Here is a 26,676-nt window from a genome sequence, read left to right on the forward strand (position 1 = left end):
CACTCTTCCACATCGAGGAGGACCTCGTGTCGACGAAATGAGCAAGTGAAGAGAAGACGCGTGCGAGTGCGGACGTCACTCGCGTACGCGGCCCGGGTTACCTAGTTGGTGACCGGAATGGGCGAAGTGAGCGACGTTGTTTTACCTTAGACGGGAATGCGAGTCGGCGGATTTTTGGCCGCTCATCTCGAATATATTCTTTCTCTTTGCAAAGGTGAAGAGTTCAAGGGAGAGAACTCCGATCGCGCGTCTCCTATCTAAAAATTATTTTTCATATGTTTCCATTAAACAAATTTCTTAAACGGTCGCGGATCGCCACGCTTTACGATGCGATTGAGCGCTCGTTATGGTTCGCGCGTCGAAAAAAAAAAAGCAGCGATTTTCTCGTTTCAACATTTCAGGCAAAGTTTGCACTCGTCTTTGCCGCGTTGCGCTCTAGAAAGTGCACGCGCGCCGAAGCGTTAAGGCGCCGACAAAGCTGCCGAGGAAAGCGAATCACTATTCGAAAATAAAAGTGGTCGCGAGGCGAAATCGGGGCCGAATCTATAATTTTTGACGACAGTATTATTATCGTCACGGCGTCGTTGCGCAGGCATAACATATAGCGGAGAAGCTGCGCAACGACAACATCGATAGAAATTTTAGTTTAACATTAAGTCTATTCATATAGTTATATAGTTCTACATCAAGTTTTTTAACCCATTAACTGCCAAATTTTTTTTTTGAAATTTTTGGCCGGATAAGTTATATATATGCACAAAAAGTTGTGTAACAGTATAATTATATTCAAATTATGTTTTGTTTTAATCCCCAAAATGGGGATCGTGGCAGCTAATGGGTTAAAGATTTTCTATTGTGCTCCTCTTGATATTACAAATGAGAAATTATTTCTATTTAGGGGGGGGGGGGGCAAAAATTTATCCTCATACAAAACTTATTAGCATACTTATATTAAAGCCAGTCTTCGAGGGTCTTCAGTAAATTTTTTAAATATTTTTTCTTCCGACTTTTTTCTTTTCGCAAGCACAATTTTTCTATATACACTTAGCATACATCCATTGAAGCAATTTTCTGACATTGTCGACCGAAATCGGGTCTTCACCCTTCACAATTGTACTAAAAGACCTTTCAATAGCGCTCATTGTGCACGGTTGGGCCAAGGAAATATGCAGGTCATGTTTCGTAGCTAGAAGGAAAGTCTCAGCTTCTTTCGACATCTCTATCGATCCCGACTCTTCCAGTTCCTCTTTGTTAATTTCTCACCTCTCCAGAGAATATACTACTTCATTGTAAAAATTATTCAAATTATAACAATCATTCAACAATTATTTAAATTATAAATTATATCATAAACAATTATTCAAATTGCAACAAACGAAAAAAACGATTATTACTGTCATAATTTAAGGGGAAGAAAGATCCCCTGTCCCCTCTCGCGTCCATGCACTGTATAATTAAATTAGTAGATCCGTTCCGTCAATCCATTATTGCGACCAGCGAGCGCGCTTCAACTCGACATCGTTCTACGCAATGACCGTTAATTAAAATTCAACGGCGGTTTAGTCATGTCATCCATAAGCGAGGCGGAGTGCTGGTGAAACTCGACAGATCTGCTTATAATTAAAGATGTCCTCGTGACATTCCGTTACCGGTTTTGTTAACCAATCACACGTTCCGTTAACGCAACCTTAGAAGATCTCAATCACATCGGTAGAGTCTAATCATCTTGTTATCGTAGCGCGCAACAAAAAAAATGAGAGATGGGGAATCTCTCGTCGCGCAATGAGGGAAAAATCGCAAAATTAACGTCCTCCTTCAAATAACGAGATTAAAGTCGGATTAGGATAAATAAGATAAATTTTTTCCATCTTCTTCATGATCTATTTATTATCATTTTGATTGGGGGCAGAAATAAAAGGTTAGTTAATTTAAGACGAGACGGAATATTTCGAAAGCATTGATTTTAACAATCTCCGGACCACCGAGGCATGACAACGGTTCGACGGTTGACAACGCGTTCGGTGATTGAAAAAGTAGGAGTGAGGTAGTCTTTTTTTTATTGTTTTGATACTCGCGCCTATTATATATTTGTCCGTATGACCGAGTCATTTCAAGCCAACTATCGACGGGCATATCGCGGAGTACATATATTGGTTATAATTCCAATCGACTTGAGATATTTAATTGAGCTTCCATTGGCATCACGTTAATCAACACGCGTTTCTTTGATCGAGTAGTGTCTGTGCGATGGTCAATATCAGTTGTCAGAGGGTGTATCCTGAATGCCACGACGGAGCAGTCGGAAGCCAGGATATTGGATCGTAAAGTCAAGACGGAAGACGCAGGACACCGGACGCAGGACCTAAACGACATATCGTATGCTTCCAAGTATGTCAAATTATTTATTATACGGAGATTTTCCATTTTAACGGACATTTGACGAACTTATCGAGAGTAAGGAAACACCCGAGTGCCGGTGAAACTCGACAGATCTGCTTATAATTAAAGATGTCCTCGTGACATTCCGTTACCGGTTTTGTTAACCAATCACACGTTCCATTAACGCAACTTTAGAAGATCTCAATCACATCGGTAGAGTCTAATCATCTTGTTATCGTAGCGAAATTCAGATCGGCACTTACAGTTTATTGTTATTTAATAATTATATATTTTATAAGCCTCTATGTGTGTGATCAATCTTTATAAATCTCTGATTATTCGTTCATTTATATTATATTTATTTACATTTGCAAAAAATATTGATCCAAACAGTTGACTAACGGTTCATGAGTGCGAAATTAATTTTGTTCTTGATTAAAGATTATAATTAAACGGTGAGTGCTGACCTTAGAATTTATTACAAGTTTTACAATTAATGACTTATGTGTCTAATAATAATGGGCCGCAAATTTCATTTTCTTGATATTTTATTTGATTTTTTTCTTTTGTTCATCGTTGTTATTGTTCCGAATTTAAATTTAGAGCTCTATTATGCACATTATTGGGGATATAACATTATTGGGCTATCTTTGCCTTTATAAATCCTTTACATCCTTTCTAAATCTCCCAATTCTAGGATTTTTAACGTCAATAAAAAAATAATAGAAAGACTAATAAAAAGAAAAAGTTTGTTGTTATAATACTCCATTAATGTTTACTTATATAAAATTCTTTAATATCTGCTTATCGTACATATTTTGTTGACAATACAGTTACGTAATTATTTATTACATTGCTTATTAAAATTAAAAGTAAATATAAAAAAAAACTATTACACTGCTTATAAAAATTAAAAATAAATATAAAAATTAATTTTAATTATAATTAGAATATCAATGTAATTGTATATGAAATAATTTTTAAATGAATACTTTCCGAAATTTCAATTAGTTTTCAATGAATTATTAACAACAAGAATGAAACGACAGTAAGTAATCATCTGTGGCAGCTAAGTGAGTCAATATTTTCTCTATATATTTATATCTTACATTTCTCCATCGATCCTTCGAATCCAGTGGAATTTGCAGGATTAATGTGGAACCAGAATTTTGACTCGAGATAGTTATTCGGGAGATACCCAGCACAGAGAGGGGAACCATTACGCAAATTCCTCGATAATTTTACTAATATTTAATCTAATATCTAATCATCTTTAATTGGGGAATTCCTTCGTGTCTGGAATGTTTGCTTTAACGAATGTCTGTGCAAAATTAATCGTATGCAAGATGATCCTTCGAACCGTTTTCTATATTTTTAGACTTAACGGCCGAAGTCTAAAGATTAGGACGTATCATTGGATAGGAATTTCGATGTCTTCTTATACAATTTTAGCCATCTTGGAATTTGATTTCTATCGTTTCCGAGCCATCGACGTGTCACCTAACACATCGACGATATCGGAGAAATTTTTACAGGCGCGTGTATATAGAACAAATAACGAATGAATATGTGAGAATGATAATAATGAGAAGAGTAACGTGCGAACGGAAATTTAGCAGAAAATGTTTAACGATGCGATTCGATAGCCATTAAATCGTTACGCCGTGGTAAAACGAACATTTCCATATAGCACATAAGCTTGCTGCAAGCAATTCACATTGCTGCAAGCTGTAACGTTATAACGTTACAGTAATGTTCGTTTTGACAAAAAATTCAAAAATAATAATATTTTCGTATTTATAATAATTTATACATATGTTTATCCTAATTTCGTTTCAAATCAACATTTATCATTAACTTAGTGAAATAAATGTATAGAAGTATAATTTTGCTTGATAAATATTAAATTTATGGCCCCCTTGATGCGCCACTGAAAATACGACTCGGTGCCTTACAAGCTCCTTAAGATATCAGCTAGACATTATTTCAGCTTACTTCTTGTAGTGTGGACAAGTACTTAATTTGGCTTCCAGGTTAGTGCCGCGTCCTTCGTATCTCCAACATGTAGGAACGAATTCATGGACGCAGCACTGAGCCGGAAGCCAAATTAAGCGTTCTTCAGTTTATTAGAAATGTTACACGACAATGTAATTTGTCCGGGACACACGTACGCGTGAGCGTTGATTATAATAATTATCGTCCGTGAAATCTCAATTTCTTTCTCTCAGCGGTTATGCGCGCCGATACACTATAGGCGTGCCCACTCGTATTTCGTTCTTACAAAAGCGAAGTGCCGAACAAATAGACGAAGTTTATCTCGAAGGTAATCGGCTGTGCGGCCTTGAATATCGACCGCCGCCGATCGCTCTGGCTATCCATTTAATTAACATCGTTGGAAGACTTTTTATCCACCTAAAGTTACAAAACTGATTCTGGGAAATCTCTTTGACGTTTTAATAAATGACAGCGTGCGTGTTAGTTAATATGGCCGTCTATCGATGCCTCGTCGATCGATAAGGCTAAGAGAAATATGATTTTTGTCGGTTCAAATCGAAAAGATCCGAGGTTGATTCGGTGACTTTGGTGACATTTTACGCCTATGCTTTGCATCTTATTTATAAGAATGAAAGTTGGATGATTCTGTTTCTTGCTTTTCTCTCTTCTTTTTTTGCAAGAATCTGAATTTCGAGTCGATCTGACAGTCAAGCGGACTGGCGACGCGTGCCGCTGGCTGCATGCGGTACGCGCGTGCGTTTGCACACGCATCCTTCAATGAAAATGCTACCATTCGAATTCAACGTACGGAAATACGATTGTCGATTTGTACGATTTGTCAACGCGGTTACAAATGCCTCATTATCGATGATTCAGCCGTATCCCGATATGTTATTCCGGATTTACCGTTCGCGATGATAAACCATTTTAACGGGGGATTATTTACGACCTTCTTGCTAATTACTGATTATAATTTGACTTGCTTGTAGAAACGGATGACATATGAAAAGAAGATAATTAATAAAAATATAAAAATAGACGTCCGCTATAACATTGCTCCTATCATTTCCACATGCGAGCAATAAAAGAAAGAGAGAGAGGAAGAGGAAAAAGACAAATATGGGCGATATATCTCAAATTTATTCCCGTTCTTCAGAAAATTAGAATTAACTTCGCGCTATTAATATATTCATTGTCGCATCTAAAATCGGCTCTCGGATTAACGTTGCGTCACATGTGCCGCCTTTTGTCGACGTAACAACTTCTTATAGCATTATTGTATGCTGACAACGAGTTCCGAGACCTGAAGTTGTCGCATCGAGCTAAATGTCACGGCTCAAATTAAAGAATATACACTCTGCGTGAGCGGCGAGGCCAAAACAGGTAGAAACAATCAAAGGGAATGAAGAGCGAGGTGAAATGAAGGAAGTTTCATGCCACAAATTGGCCTATGGTAAAATTCACTATTGATAAATTAATTAATAAATTAGCTCAAGGTTTGGCGAGTACACTCAGCCACTGTGAATCTTGACGCAGTTCGTAGAAAACGTCGAGACACGCGTCGGACTTTCGTTCGTTCGATTATAGTTCGAGAGTTCTCCTAATGACAGACGTATGAATGGTAATAGTTATACTAGGTCGGAGACTCCCGACTAGTGCGTATTGCATTTTTCAGCAACACACGTGCATTCTCGACATTGCGACACCGGTATCGCGCGCCACGCGCTATCAGTCGTTCGCCATATGGAAACATTTACTAATTCTATCGATACTCATAATAAGAAATAATTGTTGCAAACTGTTAACAATTCGTTGTGCAAAATAGATGTTCGGGTATATGAATATATTTGTCTAACGAAATTGCTTACTCATCAAATATTTATAATACGTACTACCGAAGAAGAATTTAAAAAATAATTAATTAATATTTACTCTCGTAAAAAATAATCTGACCTTTAATTCAAATGTTGATTGCGCAAAAAAATCCTCTTTATAACTGGATTTTTACACAACACTCTCTCCCAACATTTTTATGACCGCGTTCAGAAATTAGCACATTTATCCTGCGTATACAATTTAGAGATTGCTATTTTTATAATGTGACGTCAGTGTCTTAGGAAGTCCATCGATCCGAAGGATCAATAGTATAGAACTATTGGAAACCACTTATCCCGATTACCGTTATTTGAAGGATATTCAAGTAGAAGTGCCCGTTCGTCAATGTCCGCGACATACAACTCATACCGAGTCAATTCGCAAGTCAAGTTGATTTTCTGTCTGACGATAGGTGGAAAGCAAGGAAAACACAGGAAAATAATTAATCAAACGAATTTCTTGAGCAACCTAGTAGCTCGTGCAATGTCGCGTACGTTGCGTCGTGCAACTTATTTAAACGAAACCCGGTCTCGCTTTGTTACGCGCGCGTAAATAGGACACGTGTGTATGTGTGTGTGTGTGTGTGTGTGTTGAACCTCGGCAATGCGCTGGGATTGTTTAATACCGGCCGATACGTCTTCTCGGGTGTCGCGAGAGTGAGAAGTCAACGACGGAATGCTGCGAACCGCGACGACCATCGCGAATTTGACACTCGAATGATTCTTGTGATTTCCCTTTTCGCACGCGCGCGAACTGCAAATCATCGTTACAGCTACCGTGGGCAAACAAATCTTCCAAGAACGTTGTACCTCATCTCGCGCAAGTTCGAGAGAAATTTCATTTTAGTTTTAAAGTTCCGGAAAAGAAACCCGTTTTTCTTCTCTGCAGATATTTCTGGCTTTTTATCTTTATCACGGAAAAAATATAAATATGGTTTTAACCGAAACAGGTTTCTCAGCCGTAAACGTGTTCCGGAGCGGAACACACGTGAACTTTTTTTAACGAATTTTAGCATATTGTAGCTCTGATGATAAAATATGATGATATATACACAAAACTATTTAGCAGCCGAACATAAATATATATATTTTAGTACCACACACATACTTAACCCTTAGCTGACACACGTCAAAATAATAACATACGTGCTATAGGGGATATTTTGGACCCCAGCGAGAAAAAATGTGTATAATTGTTTTATCAATATTGGGTCAAGCCTCGACTAATACTAGGTGACGCCACAGAACCAAATTTGGCGCGCAGCTATGAAAAATTTGCGTTCAAACACTCTGGGGTACTTTTAACCCCGTGTGTCAGCTAAGGGTTAATATTAATATTATCATTATTAATATTATTCTATGAGAGGTTAAAAACCCAGACATGATGTCATTCATATATACTATTCTTATACTGAATACTGTGAATATATACAATATACTGAGGTCATCCCTGCAACATCTTTCGTGATATATCGTATGTCGTATATTTTTGGGATAAATTCAAAATATAGAAGCTCAGGATACGCTATTCTCGGTATATTACATATGTTCTTAGCTTAGTGGCACATATTACATATGTTCTTAGCTTATGTGGCATATATCTCGAATATTCTGAGGATATACGTGATATACTTTTACGATATTCGTGAAACAACATCCTCTATTTGTGCGGGGATATATCCATCGAGTATTACAAACGTATCGAACTTTCGGCCAGGTGAAACGCAACAACCGCCTTCCGCATATAAGCCGATCCTGAATCCCAGTAATAGTTAATCTGTTAATTATTTTTAAAATCCTCTAGGATACTCCTTTACCCTAATTGCTAACTAAATTAGTACGCAATTTAATGACCCTACTTGTTGTGTTGCGGAAGAAAAATTTTTTTTTCTAATTTTTGTGCCTTCTGCCCGGAAATTGAGGAAAATCGCGAAAAAATGTGAAAAACGACGGTTTTTTTTCCGAAACTTTAAAACTATCCGGTCTCATTCCGAATTCGTTATTCGAGAAATATCGTCGTGTCGTAACGAGAGTTGCTCAATTTACGTGGGTTAACGAACTCAGACGTTGGTGATGTGCAAAGTCGCAAAGTTCTCGACGAGCGGCGCGAATTCACGTGCCACAAGTACATCGAGCGCGCATTTGCTTAACGGAATCGGTCAGTTCCTCCGCGTTTACTTCCGTTCACACAAAACGTTCGACCGGTCAATATTTGAACACGATAAAGACGCTCTTTTCTCATGCCTTCTTCGATTCTTTGTTGGGGACTCCGGGACCCGTTGTCTCGCTATCTTCGATCTTTGTCCGATCGAAGAGCGAATCGCGTGTTAAAAAAAAAGATAAACCAGTATCGCCAGATATCGTGCCTCCGATACCTTTTTTTTCCCTCCACAAAATAAGACCGTAGAATTCTCTTATTGGGGAGAGAAACCACGCCGATTCGATTATCGCCCAGAAATAAAACGTTCCCGACGACAATCGATCTCCTCGCCGAATGCATAATTCTACGCATTTCTGCGCGACGCCGATCCCTCGCCTAACGAGACCGGCGTCCCGTCGTTCAAGACGCCCTTCTCAACCTCCCGGACTACAATTCGAGACTTTTTCGAAACACCGGCACGTCGTTTCGGAGCCCGGGACCGCAATCGATCAAATCGCTCGCCGCTCGAATCTCTATCGCGGAGTAGAGGTCCTAAAATAAGAGTCTGACCATAAGAGCGCCAGTTCTGATTGGTTCGGCAATTTTTGTCAACTGCCGCTCATATTTGAGTCACAATAAGCTTACACATTATTGACACAAACGTTGTATTTAAACAATACGAATAAAGAATAAACGTTGAAAAAAGTGCAATTTGATATGTGTTCGTTTAATCCAGTCCGGCGTAGAGGATCTCTAGGAGATATTTTCATCGCATAATTTTTGCGCGACAAATTATTGCAAAACGGTGCCGCACCGATTTCTACAAAATTATACCGCACATTACCGCATTCATTACCGCAATTATTGAGTTTCAAGCCTCAGAAAGCGGCTTCATACTTTTCATACTCAAAACAGCGTAGACTATCTATAGCGCATGCGTGGCGCGTCAGAAAAGATAAGTCAAAGAGAGAGAAGGATATACATGTTTCTTAAAGAGAGAGACGAATATACATGTTTCTCTCTCTCTCTCTCTCTCTCTCGAAAGATTTTGCCAAAACCGTAGACCAGATTTTGATTCCAAGTCTCCATCGTGGAGAGTTTTCGCACGCGGAACGCTAAATCGAGATTCGCGAATTCGGCGAGGAGCTCGGCGTTCGCGCCACGCCGGCTGCTCGGCCATCTCCGGCAGCGCTCGGGCGCGGTCGGCGAGCGCGCGCAACGTGCGGCCGGCCGCCAGCGCCGTGACCCGCCGGCGCAGCGGACCTAAAGCAGAACAAAGTCAGCCGCCGACGATCGGAAAACCATGTCGTCGTCTTCGTCGCGCGCACCGCCGGCCGCCACCTCCTTGAACCGCACACCCGCAGTCGACACGCGGCCCATCCGCTCCGTCCGTCGCGTCTCGACGCGACCGCCGTCTTCGTAATCCACTCGACCGCGACTGGGTGCCGCGACGATCGTCGTCGGTGCGGCCGCCGTGCGCGTCCACCTTTCGCGGTCGCGTGTCGTCGTAGCCGCTGTCGCGCCTGCACGCCTTCGTGGCGTTTCGTCGCGTAGGCGAACACGAGTCACGGGAGTGCGTGGGTACTCGCGGAAGTATCGATTCGCGCGAGTCGCCGGTGGCCACCGGAGAAAGAGAGAGAGAGAGAGAGAGAAAGCGAGAGAGAGGGGGAGAGAGAGAAAGAGGGAATTCACGCGCTCGTCGGGCTCGTTAAAGCGGCGTGCAGAAGCGCCGCTCGGCGCGGCGTCGCGTCGCATCGCGTCGCGCGTCGCTCCGGCGGCACGTATTCGCGATCGCTGGCGGGATCGCGCTCTCACTGCTGCGAACGGCGACGCGCACACAGCGCTGCCTATTCTCTCTCTCTCCTTCTCTCTCTCTCTCTCGCGTCCGAGCGGCGACGCGCGCCTCGGAGTGGCACAACACACGCCGCGGCGATAACGCACAAGGAAGGGACGCGCACATCGCAGGCAACGTCATCTCAATGGTGAGTCTGTGAATCAGCGGCGACGTCACGCGCGCGCGTCACGGCGAGTACGCGCTCGCTCCACCAGCTCGCTCGCACTCTCGCTTTTACTCTCGCTCGCATCCTAGCTCGCTCGCGCCCGCTGCGGCCCGGACGATGGCTTTGCTCTCGCCCGCTCTCGCAAACTTGAAGAGATAAACATCGTTACTGATAATCTCTTGTCTATACTGTTTGGAATCGCCGAAACCGCCTAGTTGCTGTCTTTCGGCCGTCGTCTGCTTCTCTCTCTCGCTCTCTCGCGTGACTTGTTCTCCGATCGTTTTGTCCCTTCTTGTTTTTTACACACCTCGTTTCGTCACGCCGTCCCGCATTCAAGTTCCTCGAGCGCGCTCCTCCATTGTATTATTTCCCGTCCTTTTCACGCTCCTTGAGATCGCGTGGGAGAAGGCGTGCGGCGGCGGAAAACGAAAATCGTGACCCGAGTGCAGAATGCGGCACGAGTTACGCGCGGAACGGCTTCATCCCGTCGTGAAATCCCCTAACGAGAATCGATGCATTCCGCCTTGTGGCCGCGATTTATCGTTTTCCGATGGCGCGGATATCCGAATTCCTTCGAGGCTGCAGTCTCCGACTCTGACAAGGGACAGCGAGCTGGATGTCAAAATTGGCTGGTAATTCGTCGATGATTCATCGCGGCGATGGCGCAATTTCCGGTTTGCGACGCACGTCGATAGAATCGCCGAGGAGGGGAAAAAAACGAAACGCCGAACGTTAAACTCGACCGGTGTTTCCTGACGTTATTACCCGCGTATTCATTTTCAGGCAAGAATGCCTCCTCCCTCCGCCTCCCCCGTCGAAGCTTTCCCTCTGACAATATCCGAGATTCGTCGCGCCTCGGAATCTCGGAAGCAGCGGTTCTTAGCCCGGAATGCGCGCGTTCCTCGCGGATGACGGCCGCGTCGCGGGGTAGATCAATGCAGGAACCTGTTTTCGTCGCCGACTTCCGACGTTCTTTCTTCTCGATCTCATCGGGAGATAACGCGAATCGCGTTGATTGCACGCTTCTTTCTCACTTCTCTTCACACCTGGCACTGGAACGTCTCAAGAAGGGTGTCGAGAGGTGTCAGTTGTCAAAAGATGGTTAAGAACCGCGGCTTTGAAGACTCCTTGCAGCGCGCACGATGTCCCTGACCTAGCGAAAGAGCCACCTTTCATTTACGAGTGCTTTAATCAATTTGCAGTCGCGTTTTCCACGACGTAAAGTATCGAGGAAAAGATCGTCGAGCGAATCTTGCCGGTTCCTCCGCGAATCCTCGAATATCTCGCGCGATTAACTCTCGCAAATCACAGACTCACCGAACCGAAGTTCTCTCGGGGAATCAACGAAGAGCAAGATTCGGCTGTCTGAAATTAATCGTCTGACAATTCATTTAATCCCGGGTAGAGTGTCTCTAAATGTAACGCGAATGGATCGCGCGTAGATGACGAGTGTTCTCCGTTTTAAATTGACATTTTCGATAAAAGAAATCGCCTTAGAAAATGATAAGACATTTATTTATGTGGAAATAACAGTCATAAAAGATTTTCTTTAAAATGAAAGTTCAGTCTCTAACTGACGAACACACGAGGAAGCACAAGATGGATACTCGTTAATATTTTCCGACGGATACCTTAGGTTTGTCCGTTTTAGCTGAACTAGCACCGAAATTCCATTACTTTTCCTTTCACTGCTAGGTTTGTACGCTTGACCCGCTCTAAAAGCAAAATGTGCAATCTAGTCCGGCTAAAATGAACAAGCCTATTTTAGTAGTGGATGGGTGACACTTATCATCTGTGCGATCACTGTACGCAGTGAAAAATTTTGTGCCAAAACTAGTCTACTAACTAGTCTGAAATTTCGTGTTACTTCAACACGGGGAATGTTAGAAAGCGCATAAATATAATGTAAAATTGATACATTCACCTTGCCAACGTATATTCAGTAGACAAATTTCAGTGGGCCGTTTTTACCACAAGATTTCTCCCTGAAATTTTTTCCTTGAAACTTAGAGTCTACTACCGTCTCGATATTTTCATCGTGGAGAACTTAGCGCGATAAGAAATTTTATGTTAAATTTAATACACCTCCCAAACGGTCCACTCAGATTTTTGTATTAATTTAACGCAAAGTAAATGTGTTGAAAAGTAACACAAATATTGTGTTGAAGATTAACACAAAATTAATACGTATTAATCGACACTGAATTATAAATGTATTGTTTTAACATTTACATATGTTGAATATCGAACATAACACAAAAAAATTTTAATAAATTTTTAATTAACACACGGGTGTGTTAAAAATGTTCAATGTAAAAATTTTAACAAGGACCGATTTTTTTACACAAACAAAACATTTATACTGTACTGCGGGTGATCGAGGAGTATTTTTGTTGCGTGGGAACACTTGGGCGTAACAAATAAATTAGCTTCTGCAACGATTCTTCGATAAATTGGGACTGGCCGATTTTACCGATTTTTCCGCCTCTTGACTGTTCCGTCCGCTGCGCCGTTCAATTTTTCATAACAACCGCGCGACGAAATGGAAAAGAAACACCACCTTGTCGCGTTTGTCACGTAATTTATAGCGAACTCTCATCTCGATCTGTTCAATTCTTAACACGACCTCGACAAGCCGTGCGAAACGCCGAAAAACCGTCGCCGCGGGGAAAAATACAGCGACGACCGGCGATCGATAGTATTGCTCGCGTCCTTCACGTTCCATTCTGCCGAGATTGGACCTTATTGTCTCGCGTAAGTTTCCTCGAGCTATCTTCTTGCCTGAAGCTATCGATCGGCAGCGAAAAACGGCGAGCAAATACCGCGGATAATGATGAGGAGATTCTACAGGATCGAAGTTAAAAAGAAGACAGGGATCGGTTTTTCTTTTATTATTTTTCCGGTGACACACAGATCGCATTTATCCGTTCGCTGGTAGCGCTGTCATAGCTGCTCCTTGGCTCGATCCTCTGCGCATAAATGCGTCCGCTATGACGATGTCCCGCGAACAGACGGATGGTGGTGAGAAGGATTCACCTCGGGGAGAAAAAGAAAATTGACAAAATCCGAATAAATCACCGCGACGAGGCGCGAGAGGCGTATAAATAATACGTGACAAAAGAGATCGCTGCACCTCGAGAGCGGAGAGGAGAAGGGGGAGGAGGAAAGATCGCGGGAAAACTAGGTTCGCCGTGATGTACCGGCGGATAATATCGATTGCAGCGAAAGCGAGTCGCACTATTATTATTATCCGATCGAATTCCACGTACATTCATAGAATATTACCCGTGACAGACATTGCGGCCGGTGAGAGAGTGTGCGCGAGCACGGCACTAGGGCCGTATAACTTCGTCCTTTTCCTTGATTTGTCGGTTAAACGAAGAACGTGACTCTCGTTCGGGCCAATTAGCGCGAGAAATAGGCTTCCCTTCGACCCGTGACTTCGTGCATTTGCGAACAAAGGACCGATTCGCCAATTATCGATACGATCTCTTTTTCGAGCGACGCTCCTTTTTTTGTCGTTGCTCTCTTCCCACTGTGTGTGTGTGTGTGTGTGCGTGCGCGAGACGAACATATATGTATCGCGCGAAGCACCCACCTGACTCACTAAAAATAGCGGCTGTTTTGTTCGTGGGTGTTGTTTGTTGTGTGTATGGGTGGGTATGTATATATGCGTGCGTATGTGTGTACGTACATATGAGCGACTTCGCTTACTCGTTCGCTCGAGTGGCGGAGCTTGTTTCGAAAAAAGTGATGAATTATTAAAGACGCGCGCTCCTACGAACGAGGAGTTTTGTATATATTTCTGCGAGATATAAAAGAAAAATAAGATCTCTCTGTCGTTCCCACATTATATCGCCCGAACTTTGTCGTTGCAATTCTAATGAATTATATCAGGACCCCTGGGCGCAATCACGCGCGATTTTCGGCGATAAATTATTAAGCCGAGATGCAAATGAGGAAATTTTTCCGCGCGTCACCATGCGCTTTCGATGAAGCAGCCTTTCGAAATACCGGCCGGCTTTGTTTTTCTGCTCGCGAAAAACTGCCCGGTTATAATTTAAGACGATGGGCGAGTCTCTCAGCCTCCGAACGAAGTCGCGTCGTTCCTTAATAAGAGAAGTCGATGCTTCTTCTTATTTTGATTGAATTCCCGCCCATTCATTTAGAAAAAGAGAGGAGAAAGAGGAAGAGCAGAATAATAAAAAGGTTAATATAAAATTTTGCAAATACAACGAAGAGGGAGCGACTCATTCGATGCTGTGCTGTGAGAAGAAAATTTCGCTTTGATTCGCCGCCTTGACGTCACAGCTCGATATGGCTGCAACGCGACGTGTCGGAAGCCTTAATGCCTCTGAAAGATGATTTAGTTGTCCCCGTTAAGGGAGGGAGCACCTCTCAATTTGGCGACGCGCGTAATATCAGCGGACTAAGTGACGTACAATATCGGCGACGGCGACGCATACGACGTCGATATGCGGCCTTTTTTATTCTAGCGGAGCGACGCGGAGATCGTTTCGTCCTGATAAGCTTACACGACACGTGCACCGTCTTACTTCATCATCGAGTCTTTCCAGGTATCGCCGTCGGCGGTGGCTTCACGTGGAAATTAACGTCGCGCACACGACGTAAGTTTTCGTGAAAATCCGCATGTGTGTCCTGAGCTCCCGCGAGCATCACAAGTCATCACGCTCAGGGACATCCGTGGGTATTTCGAAGTTGCGCGTTTCTCGTATAAAAATAGAAGAGGCGCGCGCGTCCATTTTAATCTCTTTCTCCGCTCCGCCGCGGGGAAAAAGATATCGAAGTGTGTTTCTGGCGACGCACAACGTTCGACTCGCAACTTTTTCTCGCAGAGAAAAAAAAACTAGTAAAAATAGTAGACTAATTTGTTTTCTATTGTTTCTCCGCGCGCACCCCGCGAGATTGATCTATTTATACAGATTTTAGGTAAATTTACCGCGTCTGAGAGACGTTATTTCTGCTTACCACGATCTTTCTATGCACGGAGAGGGGGAGCGAGGAAAAAATCTGATGTATGATTCCTTGGAGATTTGAATTTTAAATCCAGCCGGCAAAAACGCCCACGATCGCGGATGACTATTCCAAGGTAGAACTGCCGGTTTTTATCACCGCGTCATATGATAATTTTTAGGGACCGGAAGTGTCTCAGCGTGATTGCGTAAGTGAACGCTCACACATCGATTCCCGAGCGAGTCGCCGATTGCGTCAGAGGTTTTTCCTTTTCGCGGTGTGCGTGTCTTCCTTTCTTCTTAGGATAAAACACTTGATACGACGTATAGACGTCTGGCTTTGAATACGAGCGAGCTCGTGCTCGTGTTCTCTTTGTATTAGCGCGGTAGCCGCGCGTATTAAAGCGCGCGTGGATACCCGCATAAAACAAGATATTATTTTCTCGTTACACCGAAACTTATTTCGCACCTGCATGTATTCTCTTCCCCTTTGAAAGCTCTTTGTTACGTCGAGTTTCCCGAAAGGTCAATTCCTGCAAAAGCCCCCGTCCGACAGATTCGAGAAATTGCTTTTTCTTCCGCGAAAAAATTTGCAATTCACACCGTTCAGCAGAAATGACGAGTTCTTGACGGATAACATTTTTACCGAGACGACACAGGTGTCGTGTTTTCAATTGAAAATACCCCGCTGACGTATCGAACTTCTCTTCGCCGAGCACACCTGGTAATAGTACATCAAGGCAATCCCGCCTTTTACGTAACTTTCGTCGATTTCACGCTCGTCCTCGCGCGAGGGAGACGCTTTGGAGTTTCGGGAAATCTGGGGGGAAAACCGGGGGAAATTCGCGCGTGTCGGACTTATCCGTTCGTTGCCTTTCGGGGATGCATCTCGGTGCGCCTCGGCGGCGTGGGTAACGAAAACGTACGTACGCCATTTAGCTCGTTCGGTTCTCACGACGGTGCGCGACTCCGTCTCTTTTTTTCCTCCTTTGTCATTCTCGCGGCACCACGGTACGGGCTATGAGCTACGTACAATGTAAACAGCTTTATCATGCACAACAGTCGCTACGTGGGTGTGGGTGCATGAATCATGAATGAATATAAAGCAACTTCGATGTATGTATTTCGCCGCACGTATTCGCACGACGTACGCGGCCGGGTATTATCTTCCAAGGTTAGGTGGCGGTTATGGAAATTTGTGTGCTTGCGGAAATGGTGCACTCGGTATGCACCTTCGATCACGGATTAAGCTCGTGAATTAAAGGTGCACCGCGGTCCGAGAATCGCCGGTGGGGAAAATCGACGGTCGCAAATTTCGATGTTTCGCGATCTGCAGGAGGTTTCTTCGCTTTCTTTTTTTTTTTTTCTTCGTCGGCACCGAGTCCATGGAGACATCCTGCCTCTCTCATCTGTGTTACAGAATTATCATTTTATTCGTCTCGAACGGCGGTACGCTAAAAAGTTTAGAGAAAAGGGGAAGAACAAACAAGACAAAAGAGACAAAAAACAAGACAGAGGGTAGACGCGACAGGACCTTTTTTTCTACATGACGCTAACCTTTCTTCATTTTCGGAGAAGCATGAATATTCAAAGTAATGTGTTAAAACACTCTACACTTTTGCGTTCTCGATCGCGATTTTCCGCGTTTCGTCGCTGCTCATGAAGCTATCTAAGCATCTAATCATCATAAGTGTCGTTTGCATATCGACGCGATAATAATTGTCTTGAATAAATATCTCCAGTCGGCATTACGTTTAAAAAAAACGGGGTTTCTTTTCTCCTCGAATATAAATGATACGTAAAACACTCGCGCACGTCACAGGTGTAGTTTTTGCATATAGCGCGCGACAGTCGTCCCGAAAAAATATTTGCGATCGGCGTCGCCGGCGAATTTTTTTTCGCGCGCGGAGCAACCAGATACAGGTGATGTCAGCGCGATGATATCGATATCGCATATAAACACACAGGAATCATACGGAAAATGAGTCACCGGGATCCATTGTATGCCTTCTGACAGGCAATTTACCTTGGTTTCCGAAGAAACTTTTTTTCCGCGGACTCGACGTTACGCGTACGTGCATCTCGGCACGCGCGCGCGGACCGCTCGTCTCGGACGCGACACCGTTGTTCAGATTTTTTTTATTACGATGCCATCATGAGAGAGCGACTTGTAACACGACGAAAACGCCCTCGATCAGGTGAAGCTGCGCAAAGTGTCGGCCGATGACGGCGCTTCTTCGACGGCGGCGGGAGATTGCCTCGCTGTTTCCGGCTACGGGTCGCTCAAGGGATCTCGAAGGAAGCGACTCGTTCGTGTAAAAGGTATCGTTTTGCTCAGCACCGTGCTCTCTCTCTCTCTTTCTCTATCTATCTATCTCTATCTATCTATCTGCCTCTCTCCTTGCCACTAATGCCTCTTAATTACTCCCCTCGCATCAGCGTTTCGACTAATTTCCTGCGACAGCGGCCCCTTTGCGAGTCATTCTCGCGACGGTAATTTCTTCGACGAAAATTTCGCAACGGATTCGATGGGATTCCACGCTTGAAAAGTTAATGACGGGCTGGATTGTATCGACAGTATATGTTTCAGAAGTCGGTAATGACGCAATATCCGTATCACGTCGATCGTAAATTAATTGCTAATAAACTCGCCGATCGGTTATTTAAATAACAACCAATACCATCGCGCTCTCTTCGCGAAAGTGTGTCGTTTCGAATTCAACTCATATATCAGTCCGTAAAATATGAATTTCGACGAATTAAAGAGAGTTTTTTGCTGCTTTGTATTATTTCCTCCCATTCTCTCTTTATCTCTCTATCTCTCCCGAATAAGTAGTATTCGTAGTATCTGATAATTTGTAGTTGTTAACATCTGATTGATGTTGATTCTACGACCTCCGCTTTGCTCTGCAAATTATACACGCTTCGGAGAAATATATACTTGTATTTGATGATAGCTTTTGTGTGTGTGTGTGTGTTAGTGTGGGTGGGTGTGTGTATGTTGTGCATTTATAGTTATCTGATATTCTCAAATAACCACACGCGAACACGGGAAGATAAGACGCGTCTCGCGATAAAATCAAAGTCTCCGCCGACGATGGGTTATCGATTTTCGCGCGACTGCTACCTGCGTATTTACCTCGCGAAATCCCAGTTATGTCATGCGCTGTTCTCGATTCGCGAGCGTATCGTAATATATCGCTCCGATTGCAGCGGGGCAGTTATTTGCTCGCGGATCGCGGCGTATTTTTTCGAGGAACAATTATGTTCCCGAAATCGGCCGCCGATCGGAACGGACATTTCGCAAAATACTACCATTGCCGCGCGTATTTTGTGCACCATCAAATATGTCGCATCTACAGCTTCGACTAATTGCGCGTTGGGAGGGAGGGTGGGAGTGCAAATTGCGTGACATGCACATTGCGTTCAAGGGAACGATTAACAATTGTAACATTGTTAATCTGCAATTGTAAAATCGATCGTCACGATTACGTCGCATACATGACGAGCGGATTTTAATTAAATTTCCTTCGCATTTCGTGCACAGAGATAAAGAGTTTCTTTAGATTTAGTATTTCTAAAATTTTAGCTTTATAGAAACAACATATATATGAAATATTATTTGTTTGAGTAAAAATTTTGTCGTCTCATACAAGAAAACTCCATTACTTAACAGAAAGAATGCTATTATTTGAAATAATGTCCTAACCAAATAAAATATTATTTGGTCGCAATAAATGTATGAAATGAACAAGTAATTTCTTTATAAGAGAATTATCTTTCGTTTCAGACAAATTTTTTTATTTAAGGTAAAGATACGCATTCGTTGAATAGCCTAACATACTTGTTAACATCATACTTGTTAATCGAAACATTAGTTTCTTTGGAGCCGCTGATGAAATTTGTTTGGATGCGATGAAATTTATCAAATCCGAAGAAATCTTTTTCTCAGTGTACGTTCGATTGACAACAGCTTCGAAAGTATTTACTTATTTACGAGGAGAGATGTAACTGAAACGTCGTTTCCCGACATTTCTTTTCCCACGTTGCAACTCCGTTTTCTGCTATTTCCATCACGTTGATAATTTACATTTTAATTATAGGTACGACTTCTCACGTCGCGAGGAATCTCCGCGTTTGGAGGGGCGTTTGACGTTTTTCAGATTACGCGAACGCATTCGGCCGGGTTACCCCGGTTGACGTAAGATTGACTTCGAAATTAAATCGCAGTCTTCCCGCGAGATGAACAACGCCGACAGTTCGTCAGACGCATTTCGCGTATCTTCCAAATATCTCAGCTGTGTACACACGGCGGCGGTCGGTGTCATTAGCGACGCGTCATTAGCGGGACGAGCGAGTTTCAAACTTTTCCTCCTCCGTTGATCTCTCCGTGGCAGTTTCACGTGGCGAACGCTGCGGTCACAATCACCTTCGGCCGTGCTTATCGCGATACGTAAACACCCAATCACGTAGATATGGGTCATGTTTCGATACACGGACCTCGTGAGGAGGCAGATAATGTTTTCGACGACGGATACCTGGCGGTTCACGAAGAGGGTAAAGCATTATGATTAGATTAGTCGTCGTTCGTCGTGTCTGCGTTCGTTCGTTCGCGTGATTCACCGAAAACGAAAAATCCTCTCGGGTCTTGAGGGAAACTTGAGGGCAAGTGACGGATTCGTGTTCCGGACAGAACACACATATACACACACACATACACACACAGATGGTCGATGAAATCTTCATCCTTCTGAATCTCGACGTTTGCATCGAGCGCTCCGCTATTTTTCTCACTTGGCCGTAAGGTGGGGATTTATGTCGTCTGTTTTACGAGAGAAGGCTAGGCTATTTACGGAAACGGGGTTAACAAACTGGTAGTCCTTCCCTTCTGGCCGCGAGAAGATGTTATAAATCTCGTTTGACGATGTGCAGCTCGAGGTCGGAGAGCGGCGAGTCCACGCGCGTTTTGAGTGTTTCAAAATCTCCCCCGACCTGAACGCCCGGTCGTAAGGGAAAAGGAAAATGCTACGAAATTTCTCTCTCCAAAGGCCTTTGCGTGTAAGAAATTTTTCATCACAACCGCATAATCGCAATCGATAATTCTCCGACCGCAGGGAGAATAATCAATCGTGATTGGCCAATTTTCTCACAAATTTACGGTTATGACTAAAAATTTCTTACCTGCAAAGGCCTTTACATCGAGAAAAAAAAAGAAGAATTGTGGAAGCAATGAGATTTTGCTTAAACGAAACAAATTTTCCCAAGCACCACGTTTAGTCCACCGAACGGAATGTACACAGAAAAGAAATAGTCTTGAATCAACGATAGATATCCTCGTGTACAAGCAAGAATGTTATAACGTTGTAATATTCTTAGAAGATTTCTAGTCTTGAATCGAGTGCAAGTAATACTTGCATTAATACAAATTCAATCGAATCAAGATTAAGAATCTCCCGAGAAGATTATAACATTTATTATTATTATTTAATAATATTCTTATTTATACATTTATGAGAATATGTATTAATCATTTAAGAATTTTTTTTCCGCGTACAGTTGCTGTAATTTGTTATCAACTGATTCGAAGATTTGATCAGTAATTATATCAATGCAATGTATTGTCGCGTCAACGCGTAATTCGTTCAGTGGATACAATATTTTTTCGAACGAAGATTACCGTCGATTTTGTCGATTCAACCGCTTTTTCTTCCCCCCGGTGTACACTTTAATTACTCTGTACTCGTTAATTTCTCGATCTGTCTGGCATGCAGATACCGGCTGTACCGAGTGACATACGTCGAGAGTTACAGTTCACCGTTTCCGTGTGTAACGCAATCGATCGTTTTCCTCGCGATCGTTCTCGCGTGCTCCGCGCCGTAAAGCGCGAAATGTAATTAGAGTGCTACAATGTAATTAAGGAGGTTAAGCTGTCGTGTTATGATGTAGATAGGAATTTATGCGAAACAGGGCGAGCGCCCAGAAACGACATTGAATTAAGCGTGATATCGCGTCCGGCCGTGCATTTTCACCCCGAAATCCGTCGGTGGGTTGTGAGTAGAGTTGACCTACTTTAAAAGAAAGAAAACTTATCAATTGCGCGGAAACGTCTCCTTTTGACGGCAATTCGATGTGTCACGCGTTAGAAAAAATTCTCGATGTGTCATCGTGGCGTGCAATTAGCTCACTCGAATACGATACGATCGCGATAACGAGCGATTGAATTATTAAAACGATCCTGAAGTGAGATATCTCTAATTAACGACGCGCATATCTCATATCTCGACGTATATACGCGCTTTATTTTCCATGATACTGTCGTTTTCACGCGTCGACGAGCGAGCCACACGATTTCCTGCGTATCTGTCGCCTCGCCTTTTTCATTATCAAGTCGCGATTGACTTTTTACTATCGCATCTTAACTTTCTTAATGGAGCGTCGGCGAGGCAATCCGGCCCGAGACAGCCGTTATTATTCATGCATTCGTCTTGTTCCTTTCTGTCTCTAATGCGTGATATTTTTACATGCTCTTCCTCGCGTCGCTTCCGCCGATCGAGCTAACATTTACGTGTCCGTTTATCTCTGCTTACATGTCACCGAGTCATCTCGTTTACGACGATTAAGCGAACAAAAATTATTAACTCCCGATTCGTGCGACGTGTCTGAGGAGGACCGTCAGTCGAACGAAGACCCTCTCGAGAAAAGGGAGAAACATAGAAAAGTTGACGAGAGAGAGCCAAGGACAAAAACTCTTGCCATCTGTTCGCAGTGCTGAGGATGTTGACGCCGAGACGCGCTGGCCCGGTTGGCCCCGAAGAGATCGGCGCCGACGGGCCCAACGACAAGGGCGTGAGCAACGCGGAGAGCGGCTCGGTCACCCCCGGCGGCTCCTACGAGAGCGGCGACGGCTCGAAGGAGTTCCTGTCAACAGGAAGGACCGGCAGGAGGAACGCACTACCGAATATCCTTGGCCGACATGCCGAGACCGGTCTGTCCGACCTTCCAGATCGTTTCGGCGCGTTGTCCACTCACTCAGGTGCCGGTCTAAGTGTCGCACACAACAGCTCCACCGCGCTCATCGCAGCCCCGCTTCCGCGGCGCGGGGCGCCTTGAGATTTTCGTGTAATTTCTCTAATTTACATCGAGCTGCTTGTTTCTTCTCCTCTTTTACAACGCACTAATTTGACTCACGGCCGAGACGAGGAAGAGTCGTCAGTCACGGAAATCGGAAAGCCGATGGACTGCGTATTTTTGTATCGGATTCTTTCGTCGACAAATCGCACGGACGATGCGTAATAAATCATTCAAGGAGAGATTTGTCTTCGCATCGTGCACGACTTCTCACGCGCGCGCTAATTCGCCGGGTGTAAACCACCCAGAACAACGGGAAATTTTTTGTTGAATAACACAGCATGCTAATGGAGCATAATTTATTAGACTTGTATTGCGCGACTAAGATATTGAAACGGAAATTTATATACGACAGCAAAAAAATAATAAACGAATAGTTTGATCGAATATGTTTTTCAGCCTGATTGTATATAAATTTACCATACGTGCAGAGAAATATCAGGAAGATAAAAAATATTTCATACCGATGTATGCATTTTCGACGTTACAGTTTGGACAGCATGTTATTTCTAATACCGATCCAATATAGAAAAAAGTTTTGTCTCAATTAATTAATTATTGTGTAACGTATACTGTTATTATATATGCACGTCAATCATCTGACAATCCTGTGTCGGTCAGTCTTGCAATATTATCCATGTCAATATATTGTTTTAATATACTCTCCGAGTCTTTGCTTATTAAAATCGCTTTAATTTTGTATGACGAAGAACGTGAAAACGTTTCAAAAAAAAAAAAAGATGTTTCTGGACATATCAAATATTAAAAAACGTAAAGGAGGAAGGGAAATTCGCAACATTACTCAGAATCTGTGAATGACGGGACAAAATTTTATAAATATATATATTATTTTATTAATATTTTTGGTAAGCATTCTCGTTTATTGATTACGGCAAAACAACCGTGGTTACGCCAGATTTCTTTCGAAAAATCGTTGCGGACCGTCTTTTGATTTGACCCTGATCTGACGATAACCTTACCGGTAGTTCGAGCCGACCATTACTTTATAAATTTCCCATACCGCTTTGAAATGTTTCAACGTTGTAAGTATACCCTAGCTGAGTAAAGTTACTATCGTACTTTTTCGGCTCATAAATATTTATATCTTTGAAAAAAATTATCTGCGTGTAGGTGTAGTAAAGACAGACCGAGCTAATGTCTAATGTCGGCAGTGAAGAGAGAAAGAGAGAGAAGATCAAGTAGAAAAAATATTACCGAGGCTTTTTCAAATGAACGTCTGCATTAGCAAATTCCTTTGGTTGACTCGAACGAAATTTGATTAGGATATAATCAAACAAATGTTTTGGTTATGAGAACCAAAATGTGGTTTTTCTAAACCAAACGTTTGGTTTCTTGAAACAAAAAAAAAAAGGTGAAGAAAAGTTTGGTTTCGGAGAAATCTTCAAAAAATTAAATTTTGGTTTCTCACAATCAAAATATTTGTTTGAGCACATTCCAAGCAAATTTTGTTTGAGTCAACTAAATGGGTTTTCCAGTGTGGATACTTCCACTTCTTTTTAGAGAGGACGTTAAAGAAAGACAGAACCACGGTAATTGCCTTCCTTCGTCTCTTTCTACATGATTTTCAGGTCTTGCATCTCACGCTCAGTCTATATTTAGTACGTCTACGGTGTAAACATTCTCTTCCGACTCTTCCTCAATATCGACTATTCACCGTCCCCGCCACGATTCTCTATGGTTTGCGCGAGTGCGAGGTATACAATTTTTTTGCAATTCGACTTCGCACGATTCCTCGCACTTTGTAACGAATTTTTATTTTTTTAATTGACACGAAATCGGAATATATCCTGTATTGACTGTTTTAACGAGTATATTTTGACGTTTGCATCGGCCGCACTCGAGTTTGTGTGTTCCAGGTATCCGTTCCGAGAGAACAAGAAACACTCGAGTTATTTGTTGCAGATCAGTCCAACACCAGCGGACAGGACCCGAATATACCGGGCACTTCGAAACAGCATGGCTGACATGGCCGTGAGGCTTCGTAGCGAATCTTGTTTACGACACTTGGCCTCTCCCCGTCATCGATGTCGACCACAAGGGGGAAACATTTGGCGTTTCTGTGAACGAAGTTCTCGAACGTTCCTTAACTCGACTGTTATGGCCACCAGGCGAACGACGTGTCGTTTTGTCGATTGCTAGAGAATGTTAGAATTTGACGGAGAGATAGAGCTGTAGGGCTCGAAGCGAGTCGCATGATCGAAGGGGGTACGACTGAAGGCTCGTAGGGGCGCGACGAGTCTGTAATTTATGAAATTCGCCTCGAGTGTGGATTCGTGTCCGGGAAAATCCGTTCCCGAGGCTCGTCTCAGGCACGATCTTGTATCCGAAGTGAGCATTGTAAATTACATATTCATCCTTCATTTTTATGATAAATCCTCCAAACAGCATACACACACACACACACACACACACACACGTACGCATACACACACACGCGCGGACTCAAGCGTGCGCTCGAGAAGAGAAGCAGCTATTTTTGCTTAGGTAAGGCCGATCCAAGCAAAGTATTATCCGAGCGAAATTACTTTCGCTCACGAAAGCTCACGCAGAACGTTAGAACTATAATGTACGTTCCAACTTCGTCGCGTTCGGAGTGATGCGCAGTTCGATTCGGTGAAGAATTTGTGCGAATACAAACGGATAAATCTAAGATTAGCTGTAAATTATATTACATCGATTTTCTTCTCGTTCTTTTCTTTCTTTTTCTTTTTTTTTTTATTTTTAACGAATCATGACGAGCAAGCTGAAATATAGCATTCGAGAGTTTGTTAAATGTGGTAAATATTTTGCATTATATGTATTGTATTTTTAACGCGTAATGTGTAGTTGTTATGTACAAAAGAGGCTTTTTTTTTAACCGATAGCACGTCTTTCTTAGATACTCTATTTTTTATTATAAAAATAACAGTATATATTCGTAAATATTCCAACCCCCGAATTCCAGGTGGAATCCAATAACCAATGAAATTGCCGTGCGTGTATCGGCTGTATTTCCCATATAATTTCATCGCATTTTATTAACTCTTTGCGTCAAACACGGTGCGTAATTATCGGAACGTTTTACGCGAGCCGTTTGTCTTTTTGGACACAATTACGGTCGCATGCCGCGCGTCGCGATTGTACACGCGGTGTTAATTGTTTTACGTTACGCGATTATCGATCGTGGTCTCGATTAATGGGCGTTGCGTAGAAGAGGATCCGTAGGGACGGGAAATGTATCCGTCAAGAAGAAGCTCTCGTCGGGCTAATTTAGGCTCCGTGCTGTTGTTAATCGATTCTGCAAGTTCCGCCCTACCTACGATTAGCGTAGCGAGAAAAAAGATTAATTGTACGCTCTTGATAATGAAGAACCGCGTCGACATCGGTATTATTAATACAATGTAATACAATTAATTCGTGATACTGTGAGTATTAATTAAAAAAATACATGGTATATCGTAGAACTGTACAGTGCGTCCCACCCGAAAATACGTGTGTATTTTATGACGCAACTCCGACGTACCGGAGTGTCCCCGTCTCTGTAAACACGTTTCGTGTCGGGCCGTTTTTACGTGACTTTCAACTCATGCTGCGTTATCAATTCACCGAAAACGACACATGGAGATTGATAAATGATATAAATAAACATGATAACAAAATATACGAATGAGTGATAAGACAACTATTTATTTTACATTGAGACAAATATTTGATATTTGTAACTATCATAATGAGAGAATTATAGTCAGGAGAGTCATTTTTCTAATAAATGTTACTACAGCGTCAATGATAATAATCTTATATACATATTGCGATTACTATTTTTATGGTTAAAACCATGAAAAGGGTATAGTTGAAGCCGAAAATAATTAATTCCTCTCAGTATATTTTGTCTTTTAACCCTCTAACGGTAAGATGGGGTCGAATCGACCCCACGTCGTTCATCTTAAAGCATGCACGCGCTGTTTCTCTGCTTAATGAATATTTCGTGTTATTATATTTACTTCTTTTACCCATTTTGTACATTAATTGCGTGAAAAATGAACAAAACTGAACGTAAAGTCGAATCCAACCTTACTTTTCTGATACTTTTCTTTCTACGTTGAAAATTCACTTTGCCATTCGAGAGTTAATGACAAAAATATCAGCGTTGACGTGAGATCGAGTTCAGCGTTTACCGAGAAGAA

At 42.7% G+C, this 26,676-nt stretch overlaps 1 protein-coding gene across 2 annotated transcripts; it reads left to right on the top strand.

Moving 5' to 3' along the window:
• The first annotated feature begins 9,647 nt into the window (after nt 1–9,647).
• LOC106744709 lies at nt 9,648–26,171 on the top strand. 2 transcript variants are annotated; one of them, XM_014619679.1, is made up of 4 exons: nt 9,648–10,370; nt 17,560–17,683; nt 22,128–22,480; nt 24,413–24,498. In XM_014619679.1, the coding sequence occupies exons 1-3, from the start codon at nt 10,368–10,370 to the stop codon at nt 22,469–22,471; spliced, it is 471 nt and encodes a 156-aa protein (XP_014475165.1). In that variant the 5' UTR covers nt 9,648–10,367; the 3' UTR covers nt 22,472–22,480; nt 24,413–24,498. The 2 variants fall into 2 exon arrangements, with proteins under 2 accessions (XP_014475165.1, XP_014475166.1); XM_014619680.1 differs by having other exon boundaries at nt 9,649–10,370; nt 22,128–22,394; nt 24,413–26,171.
• The last annotated feature ends 505 nt before the right edge of the window (nt 26,172–26,676 follow it).

Source organism: Dinoponera quadriceps, unplaced genomic scaffold (assembly GCF_001313825.1).
Source record: "Dinoponera quadriceps isolate SergipeBrazil2010 unplaced genomic scaffold, ASM131382v1 scaffold1352, whole genome shotgun sequence".
Lineage (NCBI taxonomy): Eukaryota > Metazoa > Arthropoda > Insecta > Hymenoptera > Formicidae > Dinoponera > Dinoponera quadriceps.

Bases quoted from the DNA above. Each gene is read 5' to 3' on its own strand.
- LOC106744709 (XM_014619679.1), top strand. The intron at 17,684-22,127 runs GTATCGTTTTGC...ATCTGTTCGCAG, and splicing joins GCGACTCGTTCGTGTAAAAG to TGCTGAGGATGTTGACGCCG.